The 24341-nt window shown below is 25.6% G+C and overlaps 3 protein-coding genes and 1 pseudogene across 3 annotated transcripts; 3 read left to right on the forward strand and 1 right to left on the reverse strand.

Annotated features, from left to right (window-relative positions):
• Positions 1–242: 242 nt before the first annotated feature.
• On the forward strand, positions 243–5667 carry LOC112602799 (annotated as a pseudogene).
• A 711-nt stretch (positions 5668–6378) lies between these two features.
• On the forward strand, positions 6379–8247 carry LOC112602800 (zinc finger MYM-type protein 1-like). Its single transcript, XM_025351121.1, has 2 exons — positions 6379–6483; positions 6952–8247. Exons 1-2 carry the CDS (start codon positions 6448–6450, stop codon positions 8245–8247), a joined length of 1332 nt encoding a protein of 443 aa, XP_025206906.1. The 5' UTR covers positions 6379–6447.
• Positions 8248–13540: 5293 nt separating this feature from the next.
• On the forward strand, positions 13541–19801 carry LOC112602797. The gene is made up of 4 exons (XM_025351119.1): positions 13541–13631; positions 17655–17844; positions 18317–18416; positions 18896–19801. Exons 1-4 carry the CDS (start codon positions 13541–13543, stop codon positions 19016–19018), a joined length of 504 nt encoding a protein of 167 aa, XP_025206904.1. The 3' UTR covers positions 19019–19801.
• Positions 19802–19878: 77 nt separating this feature from the next.
• Positions 19879–24126, reverse strand: LOC112602798 (exportin-1-like; the record flags this gene model as incomplete). Its single annotated transcript, XM_025351120.1, is given in 9 exon segments — positions 19879–20415; positions 21132–21409; positions 21486–21612; positions 22795–22920; positions 22986–23234; positions 23313–23498; positions 23583–23687; positions 23750–23884; positions 23963–24126. Coding segments are annotated over 9 exon segments (1517 nt in total), but the record flags the coding sequence as incomplete, so codon positions are not given.
• Between the last annotated feature and the right edge of the window lie 215 nt (positions 24127–24341).

The following is a 24341-nucleotide window of genomic DNA, read 5'->3' on the forward strand; positions in this document are numbered from 1 at the left end:
CAAGCATAATATCTACTCGTACAACACGCGTAGGTTTGTATTTTTTTTATTTGTTTATTTTTAAGATTTTATAAATTATTAATTATATGTTAATAATTCTTCAACGTGATTATTTATTATGTTTACTATCTTACTAAAGTTATAAATTATAATACGATATATTAATAATACAAATACATTATATAAAAATATTAGTATAACTGCATGAATTTATAATATACAAAAATATTTTTGTATTTTAGAACCATTTTCACATTTTCAATTGTGTATTGGGTTGGAACATTAATTTTATTTTGGTCAACTATTCAAATCAAAGATTCAATGTTAATTAAGTAAATATAAAAATTAATGCTATTTAAAAAAATATCAAAATCTAATATATATAATAAACATGTATTTACAATTTTAACCTGCTAAGCAGATGCTATGTCATAATTATTTTTAATCTATATAATATACTTACATATTTTTTCATTTAAATTGTTTTCAAAATAAAATTGTATAATATTTATAAAACCATGGGTAAATACTTAGGTATGACAGCAACTCTGTGATACGCATGTCATGACGTCAGCCGGCAGCAACTTTTTTGCAGTTGTAACTAGTTTCAAGATTTGGCCGATAAAAATTCTTGCCGGCTGACGCCATATTACCATATAATAAATTAAAATTTGTTTATTATTCCATAAATGCGCTTATAGAACATATTTTAGTATTATTGCTGTCACACCATTTAGCTGTGTATAAAACACTGTTAAATTTAAATATCAGTGACTTGGCATATTTTAAATCAAATGTTATAATTATAGTACTTGTTTACTATAAAATAAAATCGCTTAAAAACCGACAAATTCTATTCAACGAGTTTTATTAACAATAATACATTTACAATTTAATTGTTGAATTAAAAACTTATTGTATTCAGTTAACCAATTAATTGTAAACGTATTTTAATTCTCTAGCTTCATGGCATTATACGGTCTTGTTTTTGTTTCAATTGGTGTGGGTGGTATAAAATGCTGTATCGCAGCATTTGGCATGGATCAGCTCATTGGAAATAATCAAAACGTAACCTCAACACAGGTACATGGATTCTTCAGTACATTTTACTTTTCCATACACTTAGGCGTATTCTTCGGAATGATTACTTCGCCAATCTTCCACAAAATCCTGTTGTACAAGGGCCACAATATCAACAGATATACCATCAGATTTGGACTGGTGGTTATCACAATGACAATTTCGATAAGTAAACATAGAGCCTTGTGATGTAAATTATAACCTACTTAGAAAATTAAAAAGGTAGTAGGTCAATACTATATACATACCTTATTCATACTTATATAATTAGAAATAAGTAAAAATATGATATAGGTGGCGAAACGTCAAAATATAATAGGTACCCTTTTAGTACGAATAGTATATAAATTATCAATTATCATTACTATATAATTTTGAATCTCTCGTAGTTGAACTTTTTAAAATGGATATATAATTATATTATAATAAATGGTACATGATATTCACATGCAAAAAGAAATATCTTAAAATTAAAGATATCTTCACAAGTGTTTTGCGATTTTATTCAAAGAAAAATAATAAATTAGTACCTAATTTACACTAAACAATTTTATATCTTTTTAAACTTATGCAAAAATGCCATCTATTATTATATTATAACTAAACAATTGATTTGAAAAATATTTGTTTTCTATCTCATAACTCACAGTAAAAGACAGCTTTCAAAAACCGGAGCTAACTGTATATTATTGATTAGTGTATCAGTATGTGTCTTATTTGATGTAGACTATAGAAAACTAAATTTAATTTATATTAATTTATACTAATATAATTTTCTTATTTTTTTAAATAAATATGTTATTTTTATGACTAAAACATTACAATATAATTGTTAAGTACAAAATAATATCAATACTTTTTTATTTAGGCGTATTTATTTGTGGAAACTCGTACTACGTCTACAAAAAATCTCTTACTAATATTCTACCCAAAATGATAAAATGTATTTTAGTAAGTTAACTTTTTAGAATATTTTCATTTAATTCAAACATTTAAATTTAATAAAAAAAATTTACCGATTTCCAATAATATGCAATGATAATGATCACTAAAGTGTAGTATATTGGTATCATTGTTCATAGTTTTCTTTGTGGAAACGATTAACATCATGCAGCAAGGAGACAGAAAATAAGCATTGGTTAGAATTAGCAAAAGTTTCATTTTCAAACGAAATTATAAATGACACGAAGAAAACATTACACATACTTTGTCTATACATACCTTTATCAATGTTTTGGAGCTTGTTCGATCAACAAGTAAATAATATCGTGCAAGTTGTATCCATATTAATTTTATAAGTTTCTTATCTATTGATTTAGCACACAACTTGGATTTTTCAAGCATCAAGGACAAGCGACCATTTGTTTGGCATACCATTTTCAGTGTACATGCTACAAGTGGTAAATCCCTTGCTTATACTATTCACTATTCGATTTATGGACCGTCTAGTTTATCCTTATTTGAAGAGCCATAAACTATTTAAGTATCCTATAAAACGAATGTTACTTGGTGGTGGTATTGCTGGTATAGCATTTATTTTTGCCGGATGCCTCGAAAAATGTTTAGAGGTGTGTAAATTACATAAACCAATTTACCTATAAATGATTGAATATTCTGGAAAACTGTATTTTTTATTTAATTAATAATATTATATAATTTTTATTCTACCGTGTTATAGAATAATATTCAAAATGAAAATATACATAATGCAAACGCATATTACACGAAAACACGTCCAGCGAACATATGGCTATCAAATTTAAGCTTACGAAAATTGAACGCAACTAGATATTTTATTTTGGATTATAATATTAAAAATTCAGAATATATGAATGAACAGTCTATAAAAATTCAAATACCAAAAAGAAAAAAACCAAACATTTATAAATGACAAAGGAATAGTTAAAGTAGGTTTCACAAGATATAATATGAAATTAAAGTAGAGTCAGGCATTATTGAAAATAATGTTAATAACTTATGTCATTTACCTATCTATATTAAATTATACAATTCGTTTTTTTAATAGTAAATTAATAAATACTCGTTATTTCGGATGTTTTGAATATTTTTAGAAATATTTTTTAAGTCACGTAAAATTACAAAAAAATATGAATATAAAAAACATTTTTGTTTTTTCGTTATAAGTCTTTAAATTTTTGCTTTTTAAATGGTAGTATACATTTTACTTTCCAATGAATCAGAGTAGTATACACTATTTTCAAAATAGTATTTTGTGAGGTATTTACTCCAGTGCTTTGGGTCATTCTAATCCGCTCATCTAAAATACATATTACCAATAAACTAAATATTTATAAATAACAATTTTTAGGGAAATTATTCTGCTTAGAAATAAGTAGTTTAAAAAATATGTTATTATTAGATAAGGTAAAACTTACATTTTATAAAGATAAAAAATAAAAATAAATGCCCAAAAATGTTTACAAACTTTTAAAAGAATCCCTTTTTATAACAGAACATTTTTTACTCTTAAAAATCGAATTAACTCTATTATATTGTATTCGTGTATGTATAATATTTTTAGAAGTCATTTATATTATTATTGACGGAAAATAGTTTATTTAAGGAAGATAACATTTTATTTAACTCGCCTTCAGCGGTGCTTGTGCCGGAAAATGTGAACATGACTTTGGAAAAAAAAGCATCCATACATAATTCAGTAAAGTTGTACATGGTTATTAAAAAAAAACTAATATTTTTCATTGGGGTAATCTGTTTTGTAATAGTATAATTGTTCCATTAAATGAAAATGACAAAATATGGTCACGCATCAAAAATCTTACACTCGAGTCTATGTCTAATAATAAGATAACGATTTTCGAGGAATCACATTCCGTTTCTCAATTTCAAAATAATACAATTTTGAAAATTCCTTCTGGCTTGTAAGTAAATTAAAACAATATAACTTTAAGAAATAGAAGAAAATGAGATTAAAACTCATAGAAGTTTTTATCAATTAATTAAAATTATTTATTTTCCAAATTAATTATTATTAAACTCTTAAATATTTTACGAAGCGTTGAAAATAAAAAATTACAAGAATCATTAAAGAATTTTGATAATATATAATTACTTATTTATTTTCAATGTTGCCAACTTATAAGTACCTAACTAGTGGAGGGTACAATTTCTTTAAAAATATGTAGATAGTAAATGTTAACATTATTAATTATAATAGCTAGTTTTCCATAACTTATAAATTTATAGCTACAAATAATTTATCAAAAAAATAATAAAAACATTTAATAAATACAATTTTAAGGTATACACTAACAATACATTATATGGATAAAAAACAAAAACCGAGTTCAATGAACGTATTAAAACTTGAAACCAATTCTGTTTGTATACATAGAAATGAATATGATAATAATTTAATGAATACTGTATGTATTACATATATAACCTCTAAGTCCTATGTCACTATGATTATTATCTATACATATTTTGATACACAATACGATATTTTTAGGAATTGAAATCGAATGCGGTTTTACAGACCCGTGTTTTTAGTAAAGAATGGTTATTGCCTCAATTCATCTGTATTACATTTGGCGAAACACTTTTTACCATGACTGGATTATCGTTTTCCTTTTCAGAAGTAAATAAAAATTTTTTAAAAACAATTACGATTTACTTAGCTATTATGCACATAATTAACGATTGTTAATTACATAAACATTAATCGATAGACTTAAATAAGAACAAATTAATAATAGTAACAAAATTTAAGAGGGTGAAGGACTTGTAAGTTCTTTTTTTTTTTTACTGTTTTAATAATTTATTTACAAGATTACAACTACTACGAACAAAAATATAAATCATCTATTTGTATTATAAATTGGACGTTACATAAGTTTACATTTGCTATATGTATTTAAATTTATTAAATAATCTATCCTTTAAAAAAAATTAATTTAGCTTCTTAGTTATTGCTAGCAAGGGGGACGCGGAAAAGCATAAAAAAACGCATCTACAAACTTAATTGTTTTTTTTTTTTTTTTTTTTTTTTGTATATCTGTTATTCTTTTCCATTAACTAAACGAATAATTGTATTAATTGAATTTTTTTCAGACTCCCGAATCAATAAAGACCGTATCAATATCTATGTGGTACTTTTGCGTAGCCCTAGGGAATTTAACTGTAATTTTTATCAACAAATTTATAGCGTTTGAAAAGAAAGTAGGTAATCAATTTTTATATCCTTTAATTTATACCCACGATACCATAATAATATGTCAAGTATGTTTTGAAACCAGTCCGACATGTTTTTCATGTTTGCTTTCATTGCACTTTTAACAATAATCGTCACCAGCAAGTTAAGTAACACATACGAAAAATTGTATTTCAAAACAGAAACGGAAAATAAGAACGACAGAGATGACGTGAATTTAGGTGATACCTCGTCTTACGATAGATCGAAAACCAAACCTTATACAACTTATCATTAACTACCTAACTATTTACATATTTGTGTGTTTGCAGTGATATTATTAAAAAAAGAGAGTTATCAACTATCGTTTTGAAAACGAAGAAATTTTACTTAAGACACTCAACAGCAAATAATATTCTATTGAACCTAAAATATTATAAATGATGTATAGTTTTGTTTTAGTATAATAATTTAAATATTGTACAGTATTAATAAAATATATAAGTTTACGTCGGCCATCGGTTTATTGAATTGTTTTTTTTTTTTTTATTGCTCTGTTTTTATTGAATAACCTACTCAGTGGCGTCGGAGAAGGGGGGGCAGAAGGGGCAATTGACCCCTCAGATATAATCCAAGGGGGTCAAAAGTATAATTTTGCCACCTCAACCACATTAACATTAAAACGTATACCATAGCAGTAAATTACATTTAATTTATACGTATTAAATTTAAGTATTCAAAATTGATCTCATTTTCGTGAATGCGTACGATAGTATTTATTATTATAACATAATTCCAATATACCATTGATTATAAATACAAGTATACACTAACACTATACTATTTTTTTTGTAGTATATTTTATAATCAATGATAATACATAATATTGAATTATTTAAAACTATAAAAATAAAAATAGACATTCTCTGTTTGGAGTGCTGCTTTATCAAATTACTGGGAAATTCCACCAGTCCCTGTGTTCTAACAGCGAACTATGTTGTTTATTATTATAATATTATTAGATTATTTATGGGTTGTACGGTGTTTATTAAATATTTTAAGCGCAAGCGGATTTTATTACTAGTTGACACTAGACATTAGAGACTAGACTGTAGAGTAGACAGCACTACAACAGTCATTAGAGCGCGAGAGGCCAATATTACGACTTCGTGTATGTTAATCTTATTAAAATTAAAATGGACAAATTTGTCATTAGAAAATCAAACACAAAGGTAAGCCTTTTTAATTCAATTGTACATCGTGTACATTTTATAATTTTTAATTTTTAAGCAATAAGCTTATATTTCAATAGGTAATTATGTAACACTTTTTTTAGCATAATATCAATGTATATTGTATATATACCTAGTATGTAGTCAATATTATATTATTTTAGCTGTAATTTAATTAGTTATTATTTAATGCCACATCCTAGATGTATTTTTTTATAGTTTAATAGTTACCTTATTAATAAAATAAATGTAGTACCTATTATAATAAATTCGGTGAATAATAGTGTAATATAATAAAATAATTTAATCATTTATGAAAAACAATGTTAGGTGTATTATTTTTTTTATATTATATTATTATAATATCTATAGTAATAACAAATTATTATGTATTTAGTTGGTATGGGGTTTTTTTTCCTAAATTCAGAAAAAGTATATAGTATATTGAAATGGGCACTATTTTTTCAGGAGTCAGAGTTACAACAGAGTTCACAAAATAATATCAGTAATGTTATATCAATATCTTCATTTTCAAAAAAAAGTAATCAACCCATTCTTCCTTTAATTGAAACAAAAAATCAACCATCAAGTAGTTTTATTTTTCCAAAACACAAAAACCGATCATTTTGTGCAAAGTGGTTTGAAACGTTTACCTGGCTTCATTATGATACATCTAAAGATCGTGCATTTTGTTTTGATTGTATTTCATTCTATCACAAGACAAATAATAAATTAAATAAACACACCGAGTTATCTTTTATAGTAGATGGTTTTAAAAATTGGAAAAAAGCATCTGAAAAATTGCGTTCCCATGAAAACAGTAAAATGCATGTTAACTCTATACATTATCTTTTAAGTATCAATTCTAATTTACCAGTCATTTCTTTGTTGTCTAAACAAAAAATCGAAGAACAAAAAAATGCATCTACTGCTTTATTAACAATAATAAGTACTTTGCGATACCTTAGTCAGATGGGATTAAGTATCAGAGGACATTCTAATAATGATGGCAATTTTATTTCTTTATTAGAAGAAAGATCTCTAGATGTTCCTTGTTTAAGAAATTGGATACAACAAAAAAACAACTGGCTTAGTTCAGATATTCAAAATGAAATATTAGAAATAATGTCATTAAATGTACAGCGTGAACTTGTGAAATCGATTAAAACATCAGAGTATTTCTCTATAATTGCTGATTCAACTACTGATATTTCTTCTGCAGAACAATTTTCCTTGTGTATTCGTTATGTCGATTCAAATTTTGAAGTTCATGAATTATTTACTGGTTTATATAATACACCTGATAGTAAAGCGTTAACATTTTTTGACACGATTAAAGATATTTTAATAAGATTTACTTTATCTACATCAAATTTAAGAGGTCATTGTTTTGATGGAGCTGCTAATATGTCGGGCAAATTGAATGGGGTCAAAAAATTAATTGAAGATGTTCAACCCAAAAGTTGTTTTGTACACTGTAGTAATCATTCATTGGATTTAGCATTACAAGAAGTTGCAAGAAAAAATATTTCCATGTGTGATATTTTTACTATGGTCAGAGATGTGTCAAATGCTATTCTTGAATCTGCTAAGAGAAAAAGTATTTATGAAAATATAGTATTAGAGCCATGTTATCATTCGTCTAAATTGGATAGTATAAAACAAAACCTACTTCCATTTTGTCCAACTAGATGGTCTGTAAGGGTTAAAAGTTTAATAAGATTTTTAGATAATTATAGTAGAGTTCAAAAAAACATTGGATGAAATGCTTTCAGGAAGTGTTTGCATAGCAGATGATAGAAAATCAACACTAAGAGGATATGTGAAAAAATTAAAAAAATTCAAAACAATGTTTTTTTTGACTATTGCAATACATATCTTTGGTCCAGTAGAACAATTAGCAAAAGTGTTACAAAATCCTAAATTTTGTGCATCTGATTCTATTAAAGCTGCTGATACATTGAAGAAAACATTACTATCATTCAGAACTAATGAAAATTTTGAAAAGATATTAAATACCGTGAATTTACATGCTGAATTATGTAAATTAGAACCACTTGAAGACAATAGACGCATCCAAAAGACACCAAAACGACTTCAATATACAAATAACCCTTCTACAAAATTATCACCAATATGTGAACTGAAGAAAGATATGTTTGAAATAATTGACTATTTAATAAATGAAATTGATAGACGTTTTAATCAACAAGGTCTAAAAAACTTGGTTAAATTAGAAAACATACTTGTAGATAAAAAAACAAAAACTCACCAAGAACTTAATAATTGTTTAAATAATATGAATGAAGATTTTGATGTAAATAAGCTTCATGCACAGCTTCTTATGTTGCCATCTATAGTATCTACCACTACTATTTCAGATATTATTAATATTTTGAGAAATGAATATTTAAATGCAAAAGATACTTTGTTTTCTGAAATCACCAAACTTATTAAATTAATTTTAACAATACCAGCGTCCGCAGCGACAGCAGAACGTTCTTTTAGTGCATTGAGAAGATTAAAAACATATTTGAGGTCCACAATGACCCAAAAGAGATTAACTCATATGATGATTTTACATGTTCATAAGTCAATGACAGCAAAAATTGATTTGAAGTTAATTGCCAAAGAATTTGTTTCTAGAACTTCACAAAGAAAATCAACATTTGGAAATTTTCATTAATATTTCAGGTATCAATTTTCTTTAAATATTTCTAAATGTTGATATGTAACGTTTATTTAATTTTAATTTTTATATTTATATATATATTGTTAATTTTAAATATCATTTCAGTTATAAAGTAAATAATAATTTGTAATAATTAATAATAATAATATGTTATCTGTTTTACTTCAATATATAAATGTGTTTATATTATACTAAATTGTTTTTATACTTTTATATAATTTAATAATTTTCTATGTGAAATTCATTAAATTTTTTTTGTTATTAATTTATTGTTAATTTTAAATATAACTTCAGTTTTAAAGTAAATATGTTTTCTGTTTTGTTTCAATGTATAAATGTATAAATATAATGTATTAATATTAAACTATAATTTCTTTAATACATTTAAATAATTCTTGTATTTTATATTATCATATAGGTACTGCCTTTGTAAACAATATATATATATATACAGGTATAAATATATTAAAGAAGGTTTTCAGTTAATAACACACAAATAAATATATTATAGTAATTATTATGCTTTTTACATTTTGCCCCCCTTCCTGAAAAATAGTTCCTGCGCCACTGAACCTACTTTGGTAGCTAGTAGCTATCTAGGTATTACCTATATGGACATGTATATTTATTAGTTGCATTGACAATATTTTTAAAATAAAATGTAAAATTATACGCATGAGTCGCTTTAGTGTACGGCATATAACGAATAATAGTCGATATTGAGTAACAAGGTAACAATCAGAATATTAACTATTTATAGGTACTCACGTAATAACATCGTTATTAAAACAATCAGTAAACTCGATTACCCGCGAAAGAAAATAATTGAGACTTTGAAAGACAAAATATCGGTTTATTTTCTATAATAAATCAACACGAAATACCTATACGTGTACAAACCGAGTGTTCCCATAAGCCATCATAGATGCATGTTTAATTAGAAAATCGTGACTGTGCTAGTGTCAGAAAATTAAGCAACCGCCATGGATATAAAATTGTGATCGATCAAATCGAATTCGGAACCTAGTAACGGGCTTACGCCGATAAGAACGATTAAAAACGGATAAATGATAGATAATTTTTTGATTGTATTCCGAGTGTTCCGACAGCTGTTATGTCTACGGTTACATAGAGAAATAAATTTCGTTTTTCCATACTGCATAATATATGAAATTCGTTCGTGAATGTTGTAAAAATTTTTAAATACTTTAATAATTGTTGCTGTTGATAATTTCAAATATCGTGATTATTTTTGTTATCGATTTAGTTTCTTATATTATAATGAGTGGATTTTTTTTTTTTTTTTTTTTTTTTTTTTTTTTTGTGGGGGGGGGGGGGGGGAGGGCGTGAATGTAACTATGAGCCCAAATGTATGAATGTATTACACTAATATTTTTATTCTATGTTAATCTATGTAAATATATACTATTATTCCCCTACACCATAACTATATTAAGCTTGTATAATGTATTATATTTGTAAGAAGCTTAAAATAAATATAAATTTATTTAAATGAGTATTTATTTGCAATATTATTTTAATTAATAAATTTTAATTATTAATTTACCCATTAGAATATTCTGACTTTTAATAGTAGGTATTAAGCACTGAAAAATCGTCAGGATATAAACAATAATAATTATACATAATATAATGAAGTAAAATATACTTGTTTTCATGGGCGTAGGTAAGGGGGAGGTATTCAAACAGCCCCCCCCCTGAAATTAAAGATAAAACTGAATAAATAATTCGGCTGCATCTGAGTTCCGTCCCGAGAACCTTTTTTTATACCAATTCCGTCCCGGTTAAAAAAATGACACATACCAATTCCGTCCCGGTTAAAAAAAAGACACATACCAATTCCGTCCCGGTTAAAAAAAAAAGAAGAATTAAAATAATAATAAAATATAATATGTATAATATTGTTGTTATAAAATATTTACAAAAAAATATAGGTATTCATAATATTAGAGTACATCTTCATAATTTAATTATAATTAATCGTAATAATATAAATAATAAAAATCAATAAATATTAAACAGTTAGTTAGTCAAACAGGCATATTGTAATATAAAAATAAATATACTATTTTTAAATAGTCAAAATAAAAATATAATACATTTTTAAAAATTTGAAATTGGATTGAATTTAAAGGATATTTCTTTTACAAATTCCAATCGTGATATTTGACCTGAACTATATTTATACATTTTTTCTTTAATAAAATCTTCTTTAGCTAATATAGGGTTCCTTCGTTTTATGGTACTTCTTAATTTGATATAGGAATCTTGTTGTATATATTTTAAAGCTTCTATAAATTGATAAATATTTGGGTGGGCATGATAAAACATTCCATTGAATTTAGAATGAAATGATTCACAGTTATTTGTGGTACGGAAAGTACTATGCGAAAATTCAGCCCAGATACGAGGTGGAAAAGTAGATTCAGGTGAAATATAATTATCGACCAAGTAATCTAGAAATAAGTCTATTTTTCTATCAACTGGTTTGATTCCCATCATTTCGGACGCAAAAAAAATCACCTACTTCATCTGGTGTTAAAAATGGCAATCCAAATATATACTTTAAAAATCTACCAATCTCAGAATTTTTATTCCTATAAAAAGTGGACAATTTTAGATCTTGAATTTTACGCAACCATGATTGACCTAAGTGAAATCGACATCCTCTTAAGTCTATTTCTGGCCAAACTGCATATACGGCATTATGTATAGCCTTTTCAAAATCTGCATAAATAGTTTTTGGTGTAAATTTTAACTGGAGATTATCAAATTCTGTTCTTAAAAATTTAAAAGCATGTTCATACGTGTTTTTAGTTTTGTCTGGCAGTAAAAAAAATACTAATGGAATATAATTATTTGAATCTTTTAATCCATGAATAGTAAAAAATTGTGTGAATTGTTTTGGGCAACATTTAAAGGTTCCATCAACATAAATAGTACTAATTTTACTTAAATGAGATAAGTTTGTATTGCAAGTAAACATAATAATGTGTGTAATTGGATCATTTATAATTAAAAAAATTTTCGTCATTATTTGTATATATCGTCGTTTTTTTCAATAATTCATGAACGTCTTCAATGGATGTGGGTAACATTGATAATATGGAAGACCTTGCACGGTGAATATTTTTTTCTAATTAAGTCTATATCATTAGAGGTAATTGTATTAACATCATGATTAGAAAGTTCTTTATGAATAAGTTTTGCTGGTTTTTCACAAATATCATCAACAGCTTTTCTTTTTAATTTATTATTAAGCTTTTGACGATTTAAATTAGTTTCATCAGTTCTATCATGGCTGTGATTTAAATTTTCAAAGACAATTCCTTTATTTTTTCCTAATGTAAAAAATTATTTTAAGTACCTATATGCCTTATTATAAAAACTTAATTATTATAAATTTAGTTATCTTACCAATTTTTATATATGCTTTACATTGTTTTTGAATACACTTCCAGCGTTCAATATTATTATTCAATTCTTTATGAAAACAAAATTTAAATTCATTTTTAATAATTAACATTTTACCTTTTTCACTGTACATAGTATCCATATTTAATAGTTATATTAAATGACACGTAAACGCACAAATAACGACTGAAAAGTTTATTTTGTTTCGTTAACTAAAATCTTATTATATATTATCTTTATTTCTATGTGATATGATATTGTTAAATTCAATTATTTAGTGCGATAACTGAAAATAATATTATCTTTATTTCTATATAATAGGATATTGTTAAATTCGATTATTTGGTGCAATAACTGAAATAAATATCATCTTTATTTCTAAAAGACTTGATGCAAGACAGAATTAGTATATTATCCATTAAGAAAAACCTGGGACGGAATTAGTATGTTCATTAAAAAAAGCTGGGACGGAACTAGTATACCTTTAATTTCAATTTTTATATATGGGACGGAACTCGGATGCAGCCAATAATTCATATTTAATTTTAATTTTTATAATATCAATAAAGACCTAGACCAAAACCCCCTCCGAAAATATTTCCTACCTACGCTCATGCCTGTTTTTATTTTATCAAATATCAATCGAAAGTTTTAACAATAAATCACACGTTATTACATCATTTATATATTACCTATATAATGTATCTATTATCTATACGATATACAAAATATACAAATATTATTTACCTGTAATGTTATTAACTATCTTCAGTCAACATTAAACAGTTGTACAATATACGAACAATATATGTGTCTTTGCCTGCTGCATAGCCTTGACAACAATTCGTTAATAATTTATTATAAACAATTTACAAACATAAAATAAAACATTGTACCCAAGTATTGTCAGTATTGAGTTAAAATTACAAAATGGAAGTTGACACAGAAGAAGTGAAAAGGCACTTAGACATCTTGGGATATACGCACATAGAACCCAGTCTGTTGAATGATTTCATAGAAGGTAAATATTGACAAAGTTCGAAATTTTAATTTATTGGGGATGCAAAATGTTTTGATTCTTTGTAAAATCACATTCCACGTCTTAATTGCACATAAACATATACGAGTATATATATATATATATATATATATATAGAAGTAGGTACGTAAATATATTTGTAATTGAAATAAATAATAAATAGCTGTAGATATGCCTGTACCTACCTATTGGTTTTGAATGTTCAAAAGGTATATACATTAGCGTAACTAGGATTTAATAGTTACAGACTACAGATTTCTAAAAAACCAAAGTTCAAAACAAACCATACCTAGAGTAAAAGTGTTCCCCTTGTTATTAAAAACAAAATTTTAATGATAAAATGTGTATATAATATATATTTTGTAATTGCATACTCCTTATTTAAATGCAAATGTTTATAAAATACTATTACCCAACCGATAATCTCGTTAGATAATTTTATATCTATATTAATTGTTATTATAGCCACAGTATTAATAAATTATAAACATTATAATTATTAATTACTTTAAAAATGTTATCCTTGACAGTTTTTTTTTCATGCATAGATCTGGATTTTATCCAGGATGGACTAAATATTAAAAGCGTATAGAGGTTAAGCCACTTCCTACCCCCATCGGCCTTCTTCCTTAATTAGTACGCCAATGAATACACGGGTATTGCATATTATGGTAAAAAACATTTTTTTTCAGTTTCCTGGAAAATTTTCGCCATATTATAAAACTTTTTCCCTTAGTTTAGAATATATAAATATATCATTATGCAACAAAATAATATGACGTATTATATATATTATATATAATGTTATTAATACTGATTAAGCATTACTAGTATTACTATTGACTACTGACTAGTATAATAAACTTTTGGGTTGTCGAATTGAATTTAACAAACATTTTTTGGTTGTTTGAGATGTGACCCTTTATCCTATAAACGTTATCCGGGAGACATGGCGCGGAGGTTAGCTGAATAGTCTTTCAAACAAATGTATATTGTGCTTATTAGATATTATTTATTAAAATTTGTTTATGATTGGTCAAAAAAACCGCATATTTCCTTTTGATACAATTACTAATTTTTTGTCATGATTCCATTTATCGAAATTTCCCGAGCAATACGTATTTCTATTCCCGAATAATGCATTATTAGAAAACAATTTAAAGAGAAAAAAAAACACTCATGAATTTTTACGACAGGTATACTGTTGAAGCTCATAACCTTTCCACATTTTTTAAAATCTTAAGTCGATCGATTATGATTTTTTTTTTTTTTTGATTTTTTGTTGATTACTCTACATACACTTTGTGATTTCACATTCATAATAAATTGTGTGTTCACAAAGTAATCGATACGACTATGGTTGGTAATTTTGAACTAATATACACCTGCACCGAGCCGTTAACGAACGCCGTGCAAAGTTCAACGGGTTCAATTCAATATAAACCAATAAAAAAAAAAAAACTGGCAGGCATACAATAGATTTGAAAAAATGGATAATACCGCATCGGCTCCCGGCAGGCTCTAATGAGTCCATATTGGCTCCAGGTGTTTGACCATTCCGCTGTTTAATAGCCGTATTACGTCCTATTTGTGAACATAAACCATATTATTAAAAGTTTGCGTATTATTATTGTTATTATTATTATTATCAATTATTATTCTTATATTATATTATAATATATACATTATACATTATACTATACGTTAAAACTTTAACGCGTATATTATATTTTTTGGTGTTATTATTTCGAGCAATCGGCGTAACATTAGTGTACTAGGTATTTTATTATGACCCAGCCTGCGAGTGCGAGTCACTGAGGTTAACTATTCGTTAAGAGCCCTTTTGGCGAACATATCTGTAGTCAGTCCTCAGCTTGTAGATGGAAAGGAAAATTTTGTTAATTAAGAGCCGATACTTCCACACCATTGACATCTGAAAGGAGCCGATACAGCCACCTTCAAATGAATAGTGAGAGTCAAAGCGGACAAATGGAAGCTGATGCGGATACTCCAGAAAAAATAGTCAATCGGTTAAAATGTTCCCTCATTGGCTACCACCTATACAATAAAATCATAACAATTCTAGTGAGTCATACGTATCATGAAACTACGTGTTACTAATAAAATTATTTAGATCTGTGTTTTTCATTTTTTTTATTTTAAATAAACATAATTTTTACTTTTATTAGTGTAAATTACATAATAATCGTTTTTATTTTATAGCCAATAGAATACATTTAAAACAATTAATTATGATTTAACTATTTAAAAAGTTCAAAAATCCATAAGTATCAATATTATCAAGTAGTAGAAAAATGTTTACCGTAAATTAATTACTATAAAAAATATCTATCTAGAATGTGTCGTATAATACGAATTACCTACTTGATGAATTACAAATTTTGTGAAACCATTTGGAGTTTTTTCGGTTTTACCTACACAAAAAATTTTTGGCTGTAACAAAAATCCTAATAAGATTTAGTTTAAAAACACTATTAGGTAGTATCATTTACAAAAAATACTTCTATTAAGAGTGGAAATCGATCTAAAATAGACCTCTCAGGAATAGTTATTATAGAATACCACTCGATCACTCAGTAAAACACTAAAACGTAACTTAACTGAAATCAATAGAATTGTACATAAGACTAAAAGAGTGAACTGGAAACATAATTTTATGGATAGTTATAATTTATAATAATACTTTGTTAGAGATATTTTACGTTATATTAATAGGAATACTGTATGAGGTACCTATGCTAAATAAAAAATGTTATCCAGATTGCATTCATTTACATGTTAAAAAAACAATTTTGATCACGAATATAGCAATTAAAATTGTACATCTATAAATAGGGGGAAATGAATAAACATAGCTAAATACTTAGGTATGACAGCAACTCTGTGATACGCATGTCATGACGTCAGCCGATAGCAACTTTTATCACAGTTAACTAGTTTAAAAATTTGGCCGATAAAAATTCTTGCCGGCTGACGTCATATTACCATATAATAAATTAAAATTTGTTTATTATTTCATAAACGCGCTTATAGAACGGATTTTAGTATTATTTCTGTCACACCTAAGTATTTAGCCATGAATAAACATCTCTAATGGTGTTTCATTAATTGTGCCTACAGCAACTAGAAGTCATTCCAACTTACAAATAAAAAAAAAAAAAAAAACAAGATACTATAATAATTAAAAATTACTTATCATTAAAAGCGCTAAAAAAAAAGTATTTCGAGTAAAAGCCATAAATATTAAATACCTTTTTACATCAATATGTCAACAATTATTTATAAGTATAAGAATGCTGTAGTTTTTTTTTTTTTTAACAGTTCTTCTGTAGTTTTGTTAGGCAAATTAACAAAAATTATTTTATAATATTTCAGTTCAATATTACATAGGGCATGCATAGAAACCATATTTATTGTTTGTTTATAACAATAATAATATAGTTTAATCCTATGAATATAAGATACATCCCTATGGGCTATGATCCTATACATTTATATTTATTATTAAAACGCATTTGAACAAATAAGTTATTATATACTAACAAACATAATTAATTACACTGAATGCTTACAAAAAATACTCAAAATTTATTTAACTTCTAATATGAATAAAATGGTATTATATTTACGCGTTTTGGTACTCATAGAATACGGGGAGGCGTTAAATGCGGCACGAATGATGCATCATGCACGTATTATACAAAGCAACCGACCGGTTTTTTTTTTTTTTTTTTGTTAACCTTACGATATTGGAGCTTCAGTATTATTTTGCATCGATATGTTTTGCCGCACTAGTAGATAAATTTGGTAAGAGAGAGCGGCAGAATAGAACACATCCTAGATTCTGCACACAAACGCAATAATAAATAATAGATCTTTTCTATTGGCGGAGTTTAACTGTACTGAGTACGGGTATTTTACAGAAGATTAATATTTTGATGTGATGCGTATCTTAAATAATACACGTACACGACAAAATTTTAGATTTGAAAAAACTCATTGAATACGACCAAAAACACAACGTCAGTCAGCTATCCGCGTCTCTGTGCAAAGAATGGGATCAGAGTTACTCCCAGAGGATGAAAAATAGTACTCCGAACAAATACGCTATCGGTCGTAATAGTACCGTGAACGGAGACGAACACGGTGATGAGGTTAAACTAGGTAACAAGTAAAAAAAATAAATTAAAGCCCGAAACATGATATTATTATCATATCAGGATCGGATACCTAGGATTTTTGATGTCGAGAATACAAAAATGGCGTAATTATAGACATTGTTAAAACTACGAAATAGTTTAAAATATAATAACTACAATGGACGGGTGGGGGTTGATCCATCACTAGTTTTCATAACTTGGCTAAGAACATGATTTGTCAAACTAAGTAAGCAATTTTATACAGGAGGTACCTAGCCAACTAAAATTTGAGGGTATAACAAAATAGACAGAAATTTTGTTTTTTGGAGCATTATAAATTTGATGTTGATTTACTGTATACTTACAAATTAGGATATATTTTGACTGCAGCCCACATCTCTGTCACAATGTATACATGATAAGATACATGTTAATACCTATTTGTATAATAAATTCCTGAAATAACCAGAAATGACTATTTTTTATTTTTATTTTTTTAGCAAAACGTAAAAACCAAAACTGCATCTCACATACGACGTCAAAAATTATAGATCTTCATAATACAACTCACGTGAATAAAAGATCTAAATGTGAATCAGAATTTATGGTAACCTTTAGAAATACAAAATATTTTACAACTTAATGACTAATTTTAAAAAATAAATAAAATTGGATTCGGAAAATATTATTTGAATATTTGTAAAAATATAATACTAGAAAGTATAAATTTAAAATGTTTATAAAACGTTTAAATATGAAAAAAGTAATAAATTATTGGATTTAATTTAAAAATATTACCTTAAAAACATATAATTGTAATAAAATTAAATATAATATGCAAGTGAATAGTTCATATTGTTATAAAACCAATACATTATTTACACCATTCATAATCTAAAAGTAGTTTTTTTTTTCATGAAAAGGAAGCTAGATAATAATATACACATTTCTGTTAAAAATAAAAATCTGTACAATTTCATATTGATATGTTTTATCATAAAACCATAATTTTTTCTGTGCTTAAAAATAATTATTTAAGTTAAGACTACGTAAATTGTTGTTTGATTATTAAAAATGAAATTATAGCCAACAAAATGTTATTTTTGTGGATGTATACCAGTAGAAAATCAACCAAAAATGAAGGTGAAACACAGTTTAAACCCATTGCACACATTACACCTCAGTGTATCATTTGATATTGAGTTATAAAAACAAAATACGGCAATACAGTTAAGTCATTAGTTATTAATGCCAATACAAGACCTGGAGTAGATAACATTAAAAATATGGAAATACGACACTATGATTTATACCAAGTTTTGTAAAATATATCAATTTACAATATTCAAATTAGTAGAGTTGATACTTTTTACAATAGCATTAAATGTAATATCTAATTAGTAAATATATATATAACTAATATGAACCTGAAAAAAAATGTGCAATACTTTTCAATTGTTATGAATGTTATGATAAAAAAATAATTACATGTATAAGTGGGCTATACATTGAGATGCACACATGTAAATAGTAAACAAATATATATTACATTAATGAATAAACGATTTGTCAAAAAGATGTCAGTTTAACTTTATTAAATGCCAATAAATCTAGAACCTAATCGGGAACAAATTACAGTGAACTTATCAAATAATAGATAACAAAAAAAAATCTAATACTAATCTGCTAGATTAAGTTCTCCAACTCACTTCATATAAAAATAGTAAAGAAAAATTTGTACAATTATTTTTACAATTGGGTTTTTTTTTTTTTTAATATAAAACTTGTATAATAATTAAATTGTATAACTTTAACATACTACAAATTGTTTCCCAACCATACTTTGTAATAATTTAAACAAAAAAAATAAATTGATTCACATGTTTTACTGAACTATTTACAATTACAAATATCAAACCATTAGGTTTTTTATGATTTTATTTTCCTGTTTATTTAACTTTAAACATATTTATATATAAATGTATATAATATACATATACACATATATAAATAATTATGCTTAAATTATATAAAATACATATTTATTTATTTATATAAATATATATAAATCTTTTAATTTTATTATTGTTTATGTGTATAAAAAAACTTACTAAGTAGTAGTTTCTCTAAATAAATAGAATTGGTGGGCTTAAAAATCCACAGCCACAGCAGCAGCAGATACCAGAGTAAGTCATAACTTAAACATATATTCTTAGCCAGTCAATTTTTCAGTTTTTAATATAAAACTTTCTTAACTTACAAAAACATTTTAGATTTTGTTTTAGAAATATACATATTATTCTATTATTAGCAAAAGAGACTGTTGATAAGGAATAAACGTCTAAATATGCTGTTAAAAAAAATGTATGTTCTGCATTGAATGGATGGATTTAGAATAAAATAATAACCATATGTAACAAAACCAATGGATGTATATGTGATGCGATATTCATGTAATTTTAGTCTTGCATATCATCAGTGATTTCATGTGGATTTAATATACCAGGCACAGACTTCTGTACTTCACGCTTTTCTTCTTGAGCAGCCCTCAATGCTTGTTCTCTTTCTTCAAGGTATAAGTCAGATATATCTTCTCCAGTAAATTCCTAATAGAATATACACAAACATTTAATTAATTTTATTTTTCAAATTTTGTACAAAATATATAAACATTATTAATACAAATTTATAAATTATTATGAAACAAAAAAATTCAGTACTTTTAATAGTTAATAGAATGAATAGTTATATTGTGTTTGATCAAGTACATATTCGTTGACTTTAATAATACATCTAGAGTATATTAAATACTTTACTCTATCAATCTTTTACAAACACTTTAACTTAAAAAAAAACTATAGAATTATCAATCAATAAAAATTAATAATTTAATATGAAATATTATCTCAAATTATAATTAACAAAATAATCTTCAAGTGTATTTTAATTATTTCTTAATAAGTATATTAATTAATAAAACTATTAAAGAAAATCAATAAACTTTCGCATCCAATAATTAAAAAAAAACATCATGATAAAGATAACATAATGGATATCAGTAAATCATGAATTAATTAAATTAGTTATTATATCAACTAAAAAAGGTAACAAATATTTTAATTTAAATAATAATCAAAAAACAAGTTTAAAATGAAATTTGAGAGTGATAACTGTTGTTTAAGTTTCATTAAATGATATTTATAAAAGAAAAAAAAATTGCAATCCCCTTACTAAAAATTACTAAAGATTCTTATATTATTATATTATAGATATATATTAGTTTTATTAGAAAACTAATAAATAATGTTTATAATAAACTTACCCTGATCTGAACAAGGAAATCACGAAGATGATCTTTAAAAGCTGTTAGGTCATGATTTAAATTAAACATGCCTTGTACAGTAAGAGCAATTTGTGGGTCAGCCAAATGAGGGAAGGCTGTCTTTAGCAGTGATGCAACAAAATCACGAACATAGGCAACATTTTTATCTGTGACTTCACCATCAGGAGGTGCACCCGGTGCACTTAATAATACTTCAATCCTATCACTTTCCACTAATTTGAACATGTATGATAAGATTTGTGCATGCATTAATAAACCTATAAATTTAAATTTAAATAAATAAATGCATTTAGAAATTAACCTCTTAGCAAAGTAATTATGAATAAATCTTACTTGCGGTATGAGAGGTATCTGTGGCAACAGAAAAAACATGTTGTAAAATATCAGTAAAGTATGATACATAAAAACTTTGAGCTGCTTGCTTATGTTGTTGAACATTCTGCAATAATTTATACAATATCTGAAAAAATTAATAAGTTTAGTATGTTGAATATTTTAACATATACTATAATTTTTTCATTAAATTAAAAATATAATAAAATATTTATCAATTCCTACAAATATTAAGACATTAAATTGTATATTATGTATACATAAAACCCAATAAGAATTTTTGGTTGCCAAAGCCAGCTATTTATTAAAGGGAAAACATTCTAACAATTTTTAATTATAAGATATGGTGGCACTGAATTTATAACATTTCTTTAAAATATAAAAATACTATCAGAATCTGACTATTTCGTGAGATAAGTTTATGTGTTAGATATAAATTGGTTAACTCAGACACTCTTAATATAGATTGGTTTCTTAGTTTTGTTTGTTAATCTAAAATATACAAATATGTAACATTAATAATGAATTTTATTTTCTTAACAATAGAACCCAAATAAATTAAAGTTTGAAGAAAAAAAGAACTTTCTTTCATTTATTGTGAATTTCTACTTATCAAGGATTTTTGAAAAAATATAGCCAATATAAATTGATATTAGTTATTAGCTGAATAACTTAGCTTTGCCAGTGCAGTTTTAAATTAAAGTGTAATTATTTATATAATATAAATACAACACTTTTCCTCCTCCTTTCACCTTAAACAAAAATTGGACAATGTAAGGACTAAGAGTACCTACTTGAAACAACTTATAAAAAAATATCATAAAAAAGCTTAATAGTGTCATCAGAAACTTTGTACATAAAAAACCTGTTTTTTCATATATATTAGAATCATTATAATTTGTATCAAGAATGTAATGAAAAACAAAATTCAATCAAATAGTGATAAAATTTTTGCATGCATAAAAAGGTAAACTTCATTAATCAATTGTTTATAAAATCAAAAATAAAAATTGTTATAATGCATCTATATTAAGAACACAGAATATTAGTCTATAGTTTTCCTCTATTTATAGATCTTTAAAAGGGAAAATTATTTAATTTAACTTATCAAAGTTTCGGATTAATTTAGATTCCACTGTACTTTATATTTATCAATACTTTAATATTACTGTCTTACACTAATATTCAAATTAATTATAAAATAAATGTTATAACATTTTTTTATACAATATAAATCTTCCTAAATTTCAACGCTTGGGTTAAACATTTTATGAAAGAAATAATAGTCAATTTGTATTATATAATATACCAATAATCCAGTATCAGCAACATTACGCATTGTATGTTTAAAAGCCCAAAATATTGAATCCAGAACCAATTTAAACTGAGGGGCTGGTATTGATAGGAATGACACAAAGCAATGATTATTTATTGCCTGAAAAAAGTATAAAAATTAATATGAAAACAAAAAATTATTAATATTTAAGTTGTATTACTCACTTGTAAAAGAAGGTAGAAATTTGTTCTGTGTTCAGGAAATTGCTCAAAATCCTTATTTATCATTGTAAGTGTGGCCTCGAACACAGCATCTAAAATTTTGGACACTGCTGGAGTTATATCAGATTGTAGTTTGTCAATTATTGTTGCCATCGCACTGAGGACTTCTGGTTCTCTAGCAGATGGATGCATAGTTTTACTGTAATCAGCCAATACAGTTTCCAAAAGAGGAGGAATAAAATTCTCTAGTACCTAAAAAAAAAATAAAGTATAAAGTGACATACACAATCAAAAGATCAATAAATGTTTTTTTACAAATAGTTAACATACCATAGCATTATCATTAGACCTAGAAATCCAATCAGATATCAATCGTAAAGTTTCTTTTTTTATAACTCTCATATTTTTAATCAATGGTTGTTTTGTAACACTATCTCCATTAGTAGCTATGGCATCAGTAATATTAGCACTCATTACGTTATAAATATTCAACATATCCAAGTATATTCTTCCCAACTATAATATTATACAGTATGTTATAGAAAAGAAAGAAGAAAAAATAAATTTTAAGTGTTTTTATCAAAAATTAAATAAACTTACTTGAACAACATATTGATGTCCTAGAGATTTACATGCTCTAGCATTTGTTTTTAAAATATTACCCAATTGTTTGACAAACTCTGGTTCTTTTAATATCTCAACATCCTAAAAAATGACAATAAGTAAATGTAATTTATTCAATCATAAATTTAATAAATAATAATTACTTTTGAAGCTTGACTGATACAATCATCCCAAATTAAATTTGGCAATAACATATATTTATCAATTAGTTGTTCTTGGATTTTAGAATTCACTTGAGCACTAATCATAATACCGACTGCTTCATAAAATGTATGCACCTTAATTTAAAATTATAAAAATGAGTCAGATACAGTCTTGTTAACAACAATTTATTATTTTATATTATATTCAAATACTTGTTGTGGTTGTAAGTCACTAATAATTGTTGCCATTGAATTAAGAATTTCCTCAATAAATGGCATGGCTTCTCCAACTTGAACTTGAACGAAGTACCTTCTACATTTCATAGCAATTTTGATAAAAGTATCGCATGCCATATCTTGTACACCATCATGAGTTTCTATAAAATTATAAGGCATAATTTTTATTGAAGATAACTAAATAACATATCATTTATAATTAAAATAAACTATAAATTATTAAAATTCAAACTATATAAAAGTAAACATAAAAAAATAAATGGATATTCTCTAAAAGACTAATGGACATCATATTGTATAATCAACAAAAGCTATTTTTCCTCATTGAATTTTAAAAAAACCTAAGTTTATAATA

This window comes from Melanaphis sacchari, unplaced genomic scaffold (genome assembly GCF_002803265.2).
Source record: "Melanaphis sacchari strain LSU unplaced genomic scaffold, SCAv2.0 Contig902_pilon_pilon, whole genome shotgun sequence".
NCBI classification, from domain to species: domain Eukaryota; kingdom Metazoa; phylum Arthropoda; class Insecta; order Hemiptera; family Aphididae; genus Melanaphis; species Melanaphis sacchari.

Bases quoted from the DNA above. Each gene is read 5' to 3' on its own strand.
- LOC112602800 (XM_025351121.1), top strand. From the start codon at position 6,448: ATGGACAAATTTGTCATTAGAAAATCAAACACAAAG. The intron at 6,484-6,951 runs GTAAGCCTTTTT...CTATTTTTTCAG, and splicing joins TTAGAAAATCAAACACAAAG to GAGTCAGAGTTACAACAGAG.
- LOC112602797 (XM_025351119.1), top strand. From the start codon at position 13,541: ATGGAAGTTGACACAGAAGAAGTGAAAAGGCACTTAGACATCTTGGGA. The intron at 13,632-17,654 runs GTAAATATTGAC...ACAAAATTTTAG, and splicing joins GTTGAATGATTTCATAGAAG to ATTTGAAAAAACTCATTGAA. The intron at 17,845-18,316 runs AAAAAAATAAAT...TTTAGCAAAACG, and splicing joins GTTAAACTAGGTAACAAGTA to TAAAAACCAAAACTGCATCT.